We start from the raw sequence: 14,628 nt of genomic DNA on the forward strand, positions 1-14,628 counted from the left end.
CTCTCGGCTGTCTCTTTTCCACACCAAGCACGCCCGCCTCGGGCAGTCTCTCAGCGTCAGAGATGCTTCAGACGCAATGTGCCTCATCATCTCTGCGACCCTCTGCTGGACCCTCCCCAGCAGCTTCTTTAGTTGGGGCACGATGAGATTAACCAAGAGCAGCTGCTTTTCAGAACAATTCCACTCTTTTGTGTTTTAGAAACACATAGAACAGCAGCTTCCAGAGCTTGCATTGCACACAACTCCTCACTTTGAACCCCAAACCTCTCCTGCAGGTGCCAAAATCGGCACAAATACAAGAGCCTGTTCAGCCCTTCCAATCACCCACGGCAGCACCAAGCAGGCTGCAATGGGGAATCACTGCCTCCAAAATCCCGTCCAGTCAAATCAGGAGAAGATTCTCAACAAACTGAGATAATTATTCCGCCAAATTCAATGGTCTGTGGCCCCCACTCTCTTCCTCACCCTTTTCTGCACTGCCAAGGAGCAGCATGTCCCAAAAGGAGAGCGAAACCAAGGACTCTCCAGGATGGCATTTCCTAGGTTGGTGGCTTGCACAAATCAGACATACCTCATTAGTTCTATCCACAGTACTTCTTCCAAAGTTAAAAAAAAACCCTTCAACTTATACAATACATTGGAAATTGACAGAAGAATAAACGTTATACGACACTGCCAGCAAGTCAGCCCAGTCCTGCTGTGCCGTTCTGCCAGGTCACCTGGCACCCTGTGATGATGTGCTAACACAGAGCTGCTCTGACACCTTCTGGTGACAAACCCCACTGCAACCTCGGCCCTTGGGACAACAACGAGGAGGGCACACCAGAGACTTGCTCTGAATTTCTCCTCTAAACATCTTCCACGATGCAGTGGCAGCACTAAGCAAGAAAGGAGCCACTGCAAACCATCAGACTCTCATTCATGTCATGTACCCCTACTAAATTGAGACTGAATTAAAAATATTATTTGAATACAGAATATAGGAGAAAGGTATATACTTTTTATGCACATCATCTCCACAATCATATGTCATTAACCATTACTTTTAACCTCTGTTTAGTACTTTGATATTAAGAGATGTTTTACTTTCTCTAACAGTTGTCAAGAGCAATAGCAGGTTCCCAACTGACACCACTGCTCAGGCCACATTCTGCTTGAGACAGCAGGAGCAGTCAGCACCTTTCACCTGGATAATCAGCAGAGACACTAGCTACACACCCCTTACACCAGGTGAATCACTTAAATCTTCACTTAAAAACACAGCTCCCTACTGCTGTGGGAAGTGCTAGGAACAAAACCAGCTTCAGTGCCCTGGGGCAGCCCGGAGGGAGGAAGGAGCCCACTGCACCTTGGCAGACAGGCCCACAGCTGAGCTGGCCTCGTCCTTCTCTCCCCAGGCAGCTTTCTGAAACCACTCACTGAAACACTAAATGGAAATTATTAACTCTACAAACATTCCCCCATCTTTCCTGGCAACACCACCTGTTGTGCAATGGACTGAAGGTTCATGAGAACAAGACCCAATGAAATGACCCCGGTGTCATGGCCAAGTGCCCCCACATAGACACCTGCACACAGCCCTGGTGCTGAGGCTGTGCCCTGCCCACTTCAGCAGCTGGAATTTCAGCAATTTCACAGGAACTCTCCTGCCACAAAGCCATGCAGCCTCCACTCTCCCCTCCGCTCTCAGGGCAGCCAGGGATCCAGGAGACTTTTATTAAAGCTCATAGGAAGAACTGAAATCTTCCCACTCAGCCATTCACCATCCAGAAATGAGCTGCTTCGGTCATGATTGTCATTTCCAAAGAGGCAAATCCCAGCACGCAGCTCCAGAGTGACAGTCCCTCTGGAGGGGCCGGGATGCTGTCACCTCAGCCTCAGAGGCACAGACAAGCACAACTGCCTCGGCTCCAAACAGTTCACGTTTGAGAGATTCTGCCCATCTTTTGAGCTGGAAAGTAAACTATTTTGTCAGTAAAAGCTTTAATTTCAAGTAAATTACGTGACAAAATTTGAGTACAAAATTTGAGTACACATTTTGTGGCTAAAAGAATTTACAGTTCTAACTAACACACATAGTGAGTTGTTTACTTTTGTGTATCTGTCAAAAGCATCTTCATTCTGTTACCTACAGTGGCCTCGCTCTGCCTTCACATGTTCCATGATACCAAACCCCACCATTCCCTGCAGCACAAAGTACGCCAGCAGAGAAAATTTATTATTGCCACATCAATCAAAAAAGCTACCAAAATTACATTACAGTAAATGCAACTCTGCTTATTACAAAAAGAAAATGTTAACTAATTCATCTAAGTGAGCATTTTCTGCTACTGTCAAACATGATCAAAGGTTTGTAACATACATTCAGTGAACCATGTAAGCAAAGGTGCAGGTAGAACAGCTACAAAATAAATGGAAAAGGGTGCTCCTTTATAGAAGGAGCACCATCTTCCCTCGGGCACCACTGCTACACATAATGTCTTCATGAGCCTTGGCTACTTTCTCCAGGGGATATTCCAAGCCCACAACTGGTTTCAGCCAGCCAGCTTCTATGCCATCAAGGACTGCTGTGGCACATTCACGCCTTTCCTCCTGCATGCAACAAACACAGTGTTTATGACAAGGTCTTTGCATTTCAGAATACTATTGGCAATTTATGCAATAATTTAAGCAAATTCCACAACCTGAAAATGTTTTATGATGTTCTGAGATTGAATCAAAACATAAAGGAATGAACTAACAAGTTTGTTACAGTGAAATTATTCTTTCATTCCTCCAAATAATTTTAACTGTAAATAGAAGGGTGCTGGAACAAGTCAATAAAGCATACTTAGAAACAGAAGCGCTTCTCACCTCAGTTGCAAGAAACAGACTGACTCCAATTATGCTGGACTCCTTGCTCATTGTGTCTCTTGGGTTTATCTCGATGCGTCCCCTGCAGCCCACAACCTGCCCAGAGGAGTCAGAGCTGTTCAGGTGATGCTGAATGCACAAAGTCAGTGACACAAGCACCCATCAGCACCTCCCTGCTCAGGGACACACACACTCACCATCACCCTCCCTGCACAGGGACACACACACTGACCATCACCCTCCCTGCTCAGGGACACACACACTCACCATCACCCTCCCTGCACAGGGACACAAACACTCACCATCACCCTCCCTGCTCAGGGACACACACACTGACCATCACCCTCCCTGCTCAGGGACACACACACTCACCATCACCCTCCCTGCTCAGGGACACAAACACTGACCATCACCCTCCCTGCTCAGGGACACACACACTCACCATCACCCTCCCTGCACAGGGACACACACACTCACCATCACCCTCCCTGCACAGGGACACACACACTCACCATCACCCTCCCTGCTCAGGGACACACACACTGACCATCACCCTCCCCGCTCAGGGACACACACACTGACCATCACCCTCCCTGCTCAGGGACACACACACTGACCATCACCCTCCCTGCACAGGGACACACACACTGACCATCACCCTCCCTGCACAGGGACACACACACTGACCATCACCCTCCCTGCTCAGGGACACACACACTGACCATCACCCGCCCTGCTCAGGGACACACACACTGACCATCACCCGCCCTGCTCAGGGACACACACACTGACCATCACCCTCCCTGCACAGGGACACACACACTGACCATCACCCTCCCCGCTCAGGGACACACACACTAACCATCACCCTCCCCGCTCAGGGACACAAACACTGACCATCACCCTCCCTGCACAGGGACACAAACACTGACCATCACCCTCCCCGCTCAGGGACACACACACTGACCATCACCCTCCCCGCTCAGGGACACAAACACTGACCATCACCCTCCCCGCTCAGGGACACAAACACTGACCATCACCCTCCCTGCACAGGGACACAAACACTGACCATCACCCTCCCCGCTCAGGGACACACACACTGACCATCACCCTCCCCGCTCAGGGACACACACACTCACCATCACCCGCCCTGCTCAGGGACACACACACTGACCATCACCCTCCCTGCACAGGGACACACACACTCACCATCACCCTCCCTGCTCAGGGACACACACACTCACCATCACCCGCCCTGCTCAGGGACACACACACTGACCATCACCCTCCCCGCTCAGGGACACAAACACTCACCATCACCCTCCCTGCTCAGGGACACACACACTCACCATCACCCTCCCTGCTCAGGGACACACACACTCACCATCACCCTCCCTGCTCAGGGACACACACACTGACCATCACCCTCCCTGCTCAGGGACACAAACACTGACCATCACCCTCCCTGCTCAGGGACACAAACACTGACCATCACCCTCCCCGCTCAGGGACACACACACTCACCATCACCCTCCCTGCTCAGGGACACAAACACTGACCATCACCCTCCCTGCACAGGGACACAAACACTGACCATCACCCTCCCTGCTCAGGGACACACACACTGACCATCACCCTCCCCGCTCAGGGACACAAACACTAACCATCACCCGCCCTGCTCAGGGACACACACACTGACCATCACCCTCCCCGCTCAGGGACACACACACTGACCATCACCCTCCCTGCACAGGGACACACACACTGACCATCACCCGCCCTGCTCAGGGACACACACACTGACCATCACCCTCCCTGCTCAGGGACACACACACTGACCATCACCCGCCCTGCTCAGGGACACACACACTGACCATCACCCTCCCTGCTCAGGGACACAAACACTGACCATCACCCTCCCCGCTCAGGGACACAAACACTAACCATCACCCGCCCTGCTCAGGGACACACACACTCGCTGCCCAGGACACAAACACTCACCATCACCCTCCCTGCCCGGGACAGCAGCTGCAAGTCCGCATCCAGGTTGACATTGGAGAGCATCTCTATGATGATGTCCACTCCTCCCGGCCCTGTGCATGCCTGTGCAGGACACAGGATGTTATTTTACTGCTTGGGTACCATCTTTCATTTTAAACACTACAGAAAGTTTCCACTTTACAGCTCATTGTTTAAATTTTCAGTGCAGCCTTTGTGCTGCAGCTGACAGCAAATGAGCTGATTTGTAGCACATTTTGCTGTGCTAACTTGTGATGTGATCCCACACTAGAATTTGCTGAATGTAGGAAGTTCTAAATGCCACAGCCTGTGAGGAAAGCTCAGCTCTTCCAGCCCGAGAAAGTTTTTCCTTGTGTAGAAATGAAAAAGGCAGTACACTATTGATCTACATAAATCTATTTTAAAGTCTTCTGCAAACAGCTGTTCACAAGTTGTTAAGAACAACACTACCTGCATTCCTGAGTCCAGACACAGGCCTACCTTAATTTTCTCTGTGTAATTCGGGTCTCTGTGATTAAAGGCTTGGTGAGCGCCGTTTCTCAGGATCACACTCATGCCCTCCTCAGTCCCTGCTGTGCCCAAAACCTTCAAACCACAAGCTCTGGCAATCTGACATGCTGCTAGTCCCACCTGAAGGGAGGCAAAAAAAAAAAAAAAAAAAAAAAAGAGAGAAAGAGAGAAAATTATTTCACCTCTTTCTTAGCATTTTAAATAGTCTACCATCAACTTGGAACTTCCCCATTTAAAAAGCTAGTCTGGTAAAGTGTTTTCTAGCCAATAATTTAGATCTCAAAGACAGCCAAATACTCTTTAAAAAAGAAAAGATATTTACCAAGGCATGGTACATTTTTGAGGTTTTTTAATAGCTATCAACATTTGACACACATAGATGTAGAATGCTGAGTATCTGTCAAACCTGAGCCCAATATTTTTTATACAAATCCAAGGAAATTCTTCTCTTCACAGAATCACCTGCTATTAATACCAGCATTATACATTGCAAAGAAAATCTGCAGGCACAAATTTTATTAACACTACTTTAGAAAGTGAATTCTCAGTGTCTCCTACCAGCTTTGCACTCCAGTAAAAACAGAAGCACTACATTTAGTTTATGAAAATTTAAAAAAGGATTTACGATGCTAAATGCCATTCTAGTATCTCAGAATAAGATATGAATTCATCTTTTTGTTGTCTAACAAATAATTAAGGAAACTTGGCCTGTTCACAGAAGCTGTTTGGTGCATCACCAGAAATGAGCAACTGCAGAGTGTGGGAGATAAACTAAAATGTTGAGTCATAAAGATCTAAAGTAAATTTGTCATGAAAACCCAAAGGAAACTAGAAGTGCAATTTCATGTGGTATTCAGTCGCAGGTTTATATATTCCAGCACCTTTCCTTGTGCAGCCAGCTGTTGGCTCATGAGTAAAAACATGAGAATGCAAACAGAAATGCACAGTTGCCCTGCACCAGTGACTTATTCTCAGAGGACTGAGAACAATTTGTACATATTGGAAAATTAGAGCTTTCTGCTGTCAGCAATAAAGCTTCCAGACCAACCACCCCCTGCAGCAAGCACCTGCTCAGGATGTGACCCCCTGACTGGGAACTCACACCAGCACTCGTGCAGTCTCAGTTATTGGGAATAACGGGGTTTTTGAGAAAGTGTACCCTAGAGTATCTGAAATAAAAACCTAATCTGCTAATCTATTGACACAAATATGACCACAACTCCTACCCCAGGAAGAAGCAGACGCAAGGACAGAGAGCAGTGCTCTCTACCCCTTGCCTCCTTGGAATACTTACCCCTCCACTGGCACCATGAACCAGCACGCTCTCCCCTGCTTTGGCACAGCCTCTAGGAGAAGAACACGAGAAATGCTGGCACTGTGACTGCAGCACACAGACTGAGCATGGGGCTGCAGATACTGACACCAAATCTCACTGTTCACACACGGGGCTGCAGATACTGACACCAAATCTCACTGTTCACACGTGGGGCTGCAGATACTGACACCAAATCTCACTGTTCACACGTGGGGCTGCAGATACTGACACCAAATCTCACTGTTCACATGTGGGGCTGCAGATACTGACACCAAATCTCACTGTTCACATGTGGGGCTGCAGATACTGACACCAAATCTCACTGTTCACACGTGGGGCTGCAGATACTGACACCAAATCTCACTGTTCACATGTGGGGCTGCAGATACTGACACCAAATCTCACTGTTCACACGTGGGGCTGCAGATACTGACACCAAATCTCACTGTTCACACGTGGGGCTGCAGATACTGACACCAAATCTCACTGTTCACACGTGGGGCTGCAGATACTGACACCAAATCTCACTGTTCACACACGGGGCTGCAGATACTGACACCAAATCTCACTGTTCACATGTGGGGCTGCAGATACTGACACCAAATCTCATTGTTCACACACGGGGCTGCAGATACTGACACCAAATCTCATTGTTCACACAGCATTGCTTCCAGTCTATGTTCCAATTATATTCCAATTTATGGCTAAACAGATACCATAAGCCTTTTTGGGAAAACAAGGAGGCAAAATAAATCCTGTGACTGATGACTTGAAGCAACGTGCAGCCAGCAGTCAGTGAGAGCCTGGTACTGAGCTTCAGTTCAGGACTTTGGCCTGCCACAGGAAAGCAGTGGTTCTGCTCCACAGCACCTGTCTGCTTACTGAGGAAATTACAACTATTGCTCTTTTTCTTCCCCAGCCAAATACCAATGAGTTCTGAAAGGGAGTCACATATTTTATTCCATGAAGCCTTTCCTGGTAGGTTCTCTCAAGAAAAAAGACTCAGCAGGAAAACACAGTCACAAGCTGCTAGATCACAATTATCTGACAATTCCATCAGCGTAATGTTTTTAAACATGTCCCACTCACCAACCTCCCCCTTTTATAGGACAGCGAAAACACGAACTTTGGCACTGTAAATAGCAAAGATTAAAGTGCACAAGCATGGTTTGGTGCCTTACTTCTGGAACAGGGCCCGGTAGGCAGTGAAGTAGGGCACCCCGAGCGCTGCTCCCTGCCTGAAGTCCAGCTTGTCTGGCAAAGGAAAGACTCTGCTGGCTGCAGCCACTGCATACTCTGCATATCCCCCAGACAGCGTCTCAAGGGTGAAAACTCTGTCACCTTTCTGGAATGGAGGGAGAGAATGCAGAGAAATCAATCATTTCCCTTACTTTTTCCTTCATAAACGTTAAGATGAAATTAACAGAGGTTTGGGCTATTTCTAACAATTCTCCTATCAAAAATAACCAGTTATATTTGTCAAAGAAATTTTTATAAAATCTGATACATACCAGCAATGCAAAACAAACTGTATAATTTCTTATACTTAAATCTAAGTATCATAATTATAACCCCACCCTGCAGTGTAACACACAAACCTACTGCCTCATTAATATGACCTTAATGAACTTTGAAGTCAGGAATTCCATGCACAGATTCCAAATGAAAAACCTCAAAAGCTTTTACAAACACAAAAGAAACATTTCTAAATTATTTAAATGTGGATATATTTATCCCCTCAATATACCCTAAGACATCTCTCTCTCATTCAAGCCAAGAGCATCACAATTGTCAGAGGAAGCAAAAAGTCACACAGAGCAGATAAAGCAAGCTGTTAGTAAGAAAATATGAAAAAAGATTATTCTTCTCTCTTGGTAACCCTGTCTCTCAGATCTCCCAAAATTGTTACACAAATTCCAGATCAGGAAATTCCAGCCCAGTTTTACCTACAGTTTTTAATGTTGGTTTGGGACCAAATGTGTAATGACTTAAATGGGACAACCAATTTAAAAACTAAATTGATGTCATAGATATCTTTCTTAGCAAACTGATATTTGCCTTCTCCTGTCCTGAGACTTTCTCACTGAGAAATCCAAATAAAATTACTAGACAGGAGTAATACGGTATTTGAACAATTTTAGTAACAAATTACATAATTTATGGAGCTTTATAAATAAGCAATTTCCACTTCTCAAATACTTTACAGAAAAATTTTTAGTTCTGCCTGAAATTACTACCCCCAGCAAGAAGCTTCCAATCTCAACTTTTTCTGCAACACCAGAAAAATAGCTCCAAACCCACAATAGCTCCAACTTTTGTACAGCAGACATCAGCGCTTTGAGCAGACAGAGTGCAGTGCCTCCTGTGAGAGCTCTGAGCTTCAGGAGGGCACAGCATTCCTCACAGCAGACTGTGGGATCCCACTGTGTGCTTGGACAGTCCGTGCAGGGGTTTCCCCCCTTGAAGAGATTCTGTGATATAAAACCAGGTACAGTGTCACAGCACTCAGCCACAGAGGACCATGAAGCAATGGTGATTCTACCCCAGTGTGTAAATACCTTGAATGCAGTCACGTGCTCCCCAACACCTTCAATTACCCCAGCCACATCCGAGCCAGGAGTGTAGGGCAAAGCTGGCTTCCTGGCATAGGTCCCAGAGCGAATGTATGTCTCAACAGGATTGACCCCACAGGCATGGACTTTAATTAATACCTAAAAGAAAAGACACTTCTTAAGCAATAACTAAAATGATTTAGCTCTTGAATTCACAGCATGGTGTGGTAGCATTTTTTCTGAATTCTCAAACAGCCTCTGTAACAACCCAGGGTCAAAGTGAAGCTAATTTCAGGGAAATCTTGACGTGGAATATATAGCCCACAGCAGAGTAAAGAGCCCACATTTGTTAAGCATGGTATCTCAAGTAGTACAAACACACTGACCAAAACTCACATACTCTAGGTGCAGGGTTTTGGCCATATCTCTCATTCTGTCCTGCAGGCACTTGCTAACATTCATTATCGCTATTTTCCTTCACAGAGCTCACGTATACCTGGTTTTCTTTTGGAGCAGGAACTAACACATCTGACTGGAGTTTAAGCACTTCAGGGCCGCCAAATTCAAACACTCGGACCGCTCTCATCACACTCCTGGTGGCTGCCATGGCGACCAGCGGACCTGCTAAAAGACACAACGAGACCCCTGGTACCTGTTCAGGTCACGGGCAGCCTGAGCCACCGGCCCTGCGGACACCGCCGGGAACACGGCACACACCGTGGGGCCGAAGGGCGATCGATTCTGTGAGAACGAACCGAACCGGAGGGGAGGCAGCGGGGCAAGGGAAGGCAACGGGGCAAGGGAAGGCCCCGGGCTGCTCTGGGGCCTACCACAAACACACCTGTAGCGTCAGGCCCCGCCTACAAACACACCTGTAGCGTCAGGCCCCGCCTACAAACACACCTGTAGCGTCAGGCCCCACCTACAAACACGCCTCCGCCGCCAGGTTCCGCCCACAAACACGCCTCCGCCGCCAGGTTCCGCCCACAAACACGCCTCCGCCCTCAGGCCCCGCCCACAAAGACGCCTCCGCCGCCAGGCCTCGCCCACAAAGACGCCTCGCCGCCAGGCCCCGCCTCTTGATCCGCCTCGCGGTCAGGCCGTGCCCCGGAAGCGCTCCTTGCGATCAGGCCCCGCCCCTTCGGGCCGCCTCGTACAGCCGTCGCCTCCGTGTAGCCCGACCCTGTCCCCGTGGCTGTGGAGCTTGCCACGGGTAGAGCAGAGCCGCTGCCTTCTCGTCCCGTCTTCCCGGACGAGCGCCCGGGAGACCCCGCGCCCACCGCCTACCTGCGGAGCGCCGCTGCCGCGCGGCGGAACGCGGAGGAGGGCGGGGCCGTACCACTACGGGCCCCGCCCCGCCGCGCCGCCCGGCCGCGCGCCGAGGTTTGTCCGCCGTGGGACGCCGTCCCCCCGCGATGGCGGCGTTCGCGCGGCGCAAGGCGCAGCGGCTCGCGCGGCCGGACCCCAGCCGGAAGCGCGCGCTGGACGCGCGAGCCGCGGAGCTCGCGCGGCTGCTGAACGCGCGCGAGAGCTTCTGCACCACGAGCTCGTGCGACGGGAGGGTGATCGTGACGGTGCGTGAGGGACGGGAACGGCACGGGGATGGTGACGGTGCGTGAGGGACGGGAACGGCACGGGGATCGTGGTGATGGGTGAGGGACGGGAACGGCACGGGGATCGTGGTGATGGGTGAGGGACGGGAACGGCACGGGGATGGTGACGGTGCGTGAGGGACGGGGCCGGCAGGGGGATCGTGGTGATGGGTGAGGGACGGGGATGGTGACGGTGCGTGAGGGGCCGGCAGGGTGATGGTGACGGTGCCTGAGGGACCGGCCGGGGGATCGTGGCAGTGGGTCTGGTCGCGGTGTGATTTGGCTCTTGCTTCAAGGGGCTGCTTCTTTATTTCCAAGGAGCGTTTTTGTAGCAGCACGAGATTAAACCTCACCGAGCTGCCGAGCCACTTTAATGGTTTCTGTCCATCACCAGGACACAGACGGCATGGGCATCCAGAAGAAGAACTGCGCGTGGCTCCTGGTAACGCATGACCCGTGTGTCAAAGGCGATGTGGTAAGGGCACAGTGAGATACAGCCTTTATTTTTATTCACGGAAATGCTCCAGTTGTCATAGAAAACACATGGTGTCAAAGGGTTTTTATTCCTGCTACTAACATGAATTGATACTCGACTCTCAAAATTAACTTTTCCTTAGATGCGTTGCTTAATAAATTCTTCATGCCTATTTTAAGAGAATGCTTTTAAACTCAGTATCAAATTCTCTGCTCAGTTATAAAGGCAACTGATATTCCAGAAACTTAGATAATTTCGTGCTGTCTGGAGTTATATTTAAAACTCTTGAATTAAAAAATATCTCTTGAGCCCAGCTTGCTGTGCTCGCAGACAGATACCTGAAGGTGGTGTAACAGGGAATCTCTTATATAGCATTGTTAATTTAGTATCATTAAATACCCTGAAATTAAAAACATCTATAGTGCAGGATTTTTCATTTTTAATATGCTTTCATAATAATCTACTCTCTGCATATATTGCTTTGTCCCACAAAAGAGGCAGTTGCAAGATCAGCATGTTCTCACTCAATTTGTAGTTCACTTTACCATACATATACGTTCTCACACATGCACAGGAGTGTCCTCCAGAATATTTGTTTTCATTAGTATTTGTTCCAGCAAAGCAAAGTTTGCTGAAATTTCAGGCCAAGGAGAACACAGCAGGGTGTTGTTAACTCTTACAAGAGGAAGTACTATGACTTTTATGTAAATGTTTTGGTATATTTTCCAGATGACAGCACTGAAGAAAGCCACTGGTGATGCTGTGTTCAAGTTTGAACCATTTGTTCTTCACGTGCTGTGTCGAGAGCTGCAGGATGCGCAGCTGCTGGTAAAGCCACGTGGAGTGCAATGTGGCATTGTTCTGTTACATTCTTGCCTGCAAAAATAAAAGTATTGGCTCCTGGGTAAGCAGTTGCACTTAGAAACAGTCCCAGGTGTGCTGTGTGTTTAATAATTAGAGTAGTAAAGTAAGTTGGTGAAAAAACACAGCTTTAAACTTGGTGAGTGTTTTACTGTACTTAGAAAGAAAAAAGACTCACCTGCAATTCAGTCTTCAAGCTGAAGCAGACTGCTGCAGGAAATGCTGCCTGAGGGGCCTGGGCTGCTCTCACTGGCTGAAGGGGCTGGATTTTAGATGGTACGTTGCCACCAGCCAGGCCATTGGGTCCATTTTCAGTGCACTGAATGATGCCTTTGCCTTCTGCTTTTGCAGTGTGACTGCAGGGAGCGATGTGTGCTGGGCTTGTTTTGGCATTAGTGCAGGAGAGCTGAGGGACTCGGGTAGAGTGCAGCTGCGCTCATCGTCTGTCTGTGAGGTTCCAGCTCCTTGGGATAAAGCAGTTCAGTGCCCAGAGAGACATTGCACCCTTCTGCACTGATGGATTCAATTAGGATCCACCGTGGACCTCTGAAAACCACCCACCATTTGTGGGTTTGATCTTAAAAAGTATTTTAATGTAACTGTTTTTTAATAAGTCTGGGTAGATGATTTGAATATGTTTTTTGCAAAATTGAGATTGTACGTTGCATTGCAAGGCGTCCATAAATATTTTTTGCTGTGAAAGTGTACAAGACCTGTTTAAGTATTTATTTTTTCTGCAGCATTCAGTGGCTATTGACTCTGGGTTCAGGAACTCTGGTATTACAGTTGGCAGAGGAGGAAAAATTACAATGGTAAGTACTCTACTACTGTAAGGGATGTAATGAAGTTGTGTTGTTACGTTAACCTTGATTTTTGTACCAGCCAAGACCTGACTGGTGCTTAGGAGCTGTCACAGGGCATGCTATAGCAAAGAAGTAGCTTGCTGCTTTAGGTGACAGCAACTTAAATAATTGTATGGATAAGCAGGTTTTTTACTATAATGAACTCCCTACATTATTTAAATAACCTTCATAAACGAAAAAACTTTATTCCAGGTAAATCATGTGTGTGTTTTCAGGCTGTGCGGAGCACTCACTGCTTAGAAGTTCCATTGAGCCACAAAGGGAGATTGATGGTCTCTGAAGAATATATTGAATTTCTGGTACATGTAGCCAATCAGAAAATGGAAGAAAACATAAGGAGGATTGACAGGTTTGTAAGAAAACACCAGTTCTGTTCATGACATCTAATTTTTCTTCAATATTAAGTGAAATGTTAGCAACCACTTTTCTCCCCTTGCATGTTTTGATTACATTCTAAAAGCATTCGTTTCTCAGAGTAATTTTCAGATCCTGAGCAAATGTATAAAGACAGTAACTAGAGAATTGTTTCTGTCTAGATTCCGCAAGGGCTTGGAGCTGGCTCTGGGAGCTGCTGTCCCCACAGACACCTTGTTTCCCGAGGGGCCAGAGAAGAGCCAATCTGTGTACGTGCATAGAAGAAAGAGACGGACTGCTCAGGAACAGGCTGATCCCAGCAGAGAGCTGGAACCCCAGGATGATGCTGAAAGCAGTCTTGGTCTGTTTGCTGAAATCATGATATAGACTAAGACATTTGAAAGCAAATGGCGAACTGAAAAAGTTATTAATGCTCTTTTTAAGAGATTTATGTACTCCTGTGCTCCAAGTAGTTATATTCTCATGGACATTGACCAGAAAAAAAGGTAACTAACAGAATAGTGAGCAGGTGTAGCTACAGGACACAGAGAACAAAGCCATAGAATGTTTTAGGAGTTTTTAAAGTGTACTGTTAAATTAACAAAGTGGCACTCCATCAGTTATCTTAGAAATAACTGGTTTGCTGCAGCTTTTCACTGTGTTCTGTGTGGCAGCATTTCACTTCCAGCTTCTGGGTTTTGCAGAGCCAGCTGGCTCTGCAGGTTTCTCCTTCAGGGAGGGGAAGACAGGCATTGAAGACTGAAGACCATCCAATACCTGCGGTGGAAATTGCACAGACACCTTCCAAAGTAGCGCTGTGTGCACCGGTCTCAGGCCTCGTGTGTTTGGGCAGACTGGCTGAAGTATGACTCAGTCCAGGGGCGTGATTTCTGACAGTGCAGAGCTGCTGGCCAGGAGCTGTGTGAACGAAACTGGAGTCCCACAGCCCCTGGGGCAGCAGGCAGCTGGTGGGAGCAGCCCACAGCAGGACAAAGCACAGCAGCTCCTCAGGTGTGGGGACGTGGCTTCTGCCGCAGGTGTTACTGCAGCATTGTTGGCATGTGGGCTTGTGCCAGACCTTTGCAGCACCATTTTCCACAGACCTTCCTCTCCACTCCAAGGGTCAACTGCCTGTCGGGACTGAACTGAAACTCCAGGGCTTCCATCAACAAAAAGCAGCATCTGCCTCCGTGCAGAGGGTCCTCCCAAGCTGCTGCCTTAGCAAAGCCCT

The 14,628-nt window shown here is 48.1% G+C and overlaps 2 protein-coding genes across 4 annotated transcripts; one reads left to right on the top strand and one right to left on the bottom strand.

Annotated features, from left to right (window-relative positions):
* Positions 1–1,641: 1,641 nt before the first annotated feature.
* On the bottom strand, positions 1,642–10,599 carry CRYZ (crystallin zeta). 3 transcript variants are annotated; one of them, XM_054294573.1, is made up of 9 exons: positions 10,540–10,599; positions 9,749–9,876; positions 9,259–9,411; positions 7,882–8,045; positions 6,680–6,731; positions 5,356–5,505; positions 4,858–4,959; positions 2,854–2,949; positions 1,642–2,592 (listed from the first exon to the last, which is right to left on the bottom strand). In XM_054294573.1, exons 2-9 carry the CDS (start codon positions 9,857–9,859, stop codon positions 2,431–2,433), a joined length of 990 nt encoding a protein of 329 aa, XP_054150548.1. In that variant the 5' UTR covers positions 9,860–9,876; positions 10,540–10,599; the 3' UTR covers positions 1,642–2,430. The 3 variants fall into 3 exon arrangements, with proteins under 3 accessions (XP_054150548.1, XP_054150552.1, XP_054150549.1); XM_054294577.1 differs by having other exon boundaries at positions 9,749–9,873; positions 10,540–10,572; XM_054294574.1 differs by lacking the exon at positions 10,540–10,599 and adding an exon at positions 10,094–10,158.
* Positions 10,600–10,667: 68 nt separating this feature from the next.
* On the top strand, positions 10,668–13,921 carry TYW3 (tRNA-yW synthesizing protein 3 homolog). Its single transcript, XM_054294560.1, has 6 exons — positions 10,668–10,826; positions 11,239–11,319; positions 12,049–12,147; positions 12,921–12,992; positions 13,259–13,392; positions 13,580–13,921. The coding sequence occupies exons 1-6, from the start codon at positions 10,668–10,670 to the stop codon at positions 13,782–13,784; spliced, it is 750 nt and encodes a 249-aa protein (XP_054150535.1). The 3' UTR covers positions 13,785–13,921.
* The last annotated feature ends 707 nt before the right edge of the window (positions 13,922–14,628 follow it).

Source organism: Melozone crissalis, unplaced genomic scaffold, assembly GCF_028551555.1.
Source record: "Melozone crissalis strain CALT ecotype California unplaced genomic scaffold, PUWL_Pcris_2 ptg000254l_1, whole genome shotgun sequence".
Taxonomy (NCBI): Eukaryota; Metazoa; Chordata; class Aves; order Passeriformes; family Passerellidae; genus Melozone; species Melozone crissalis.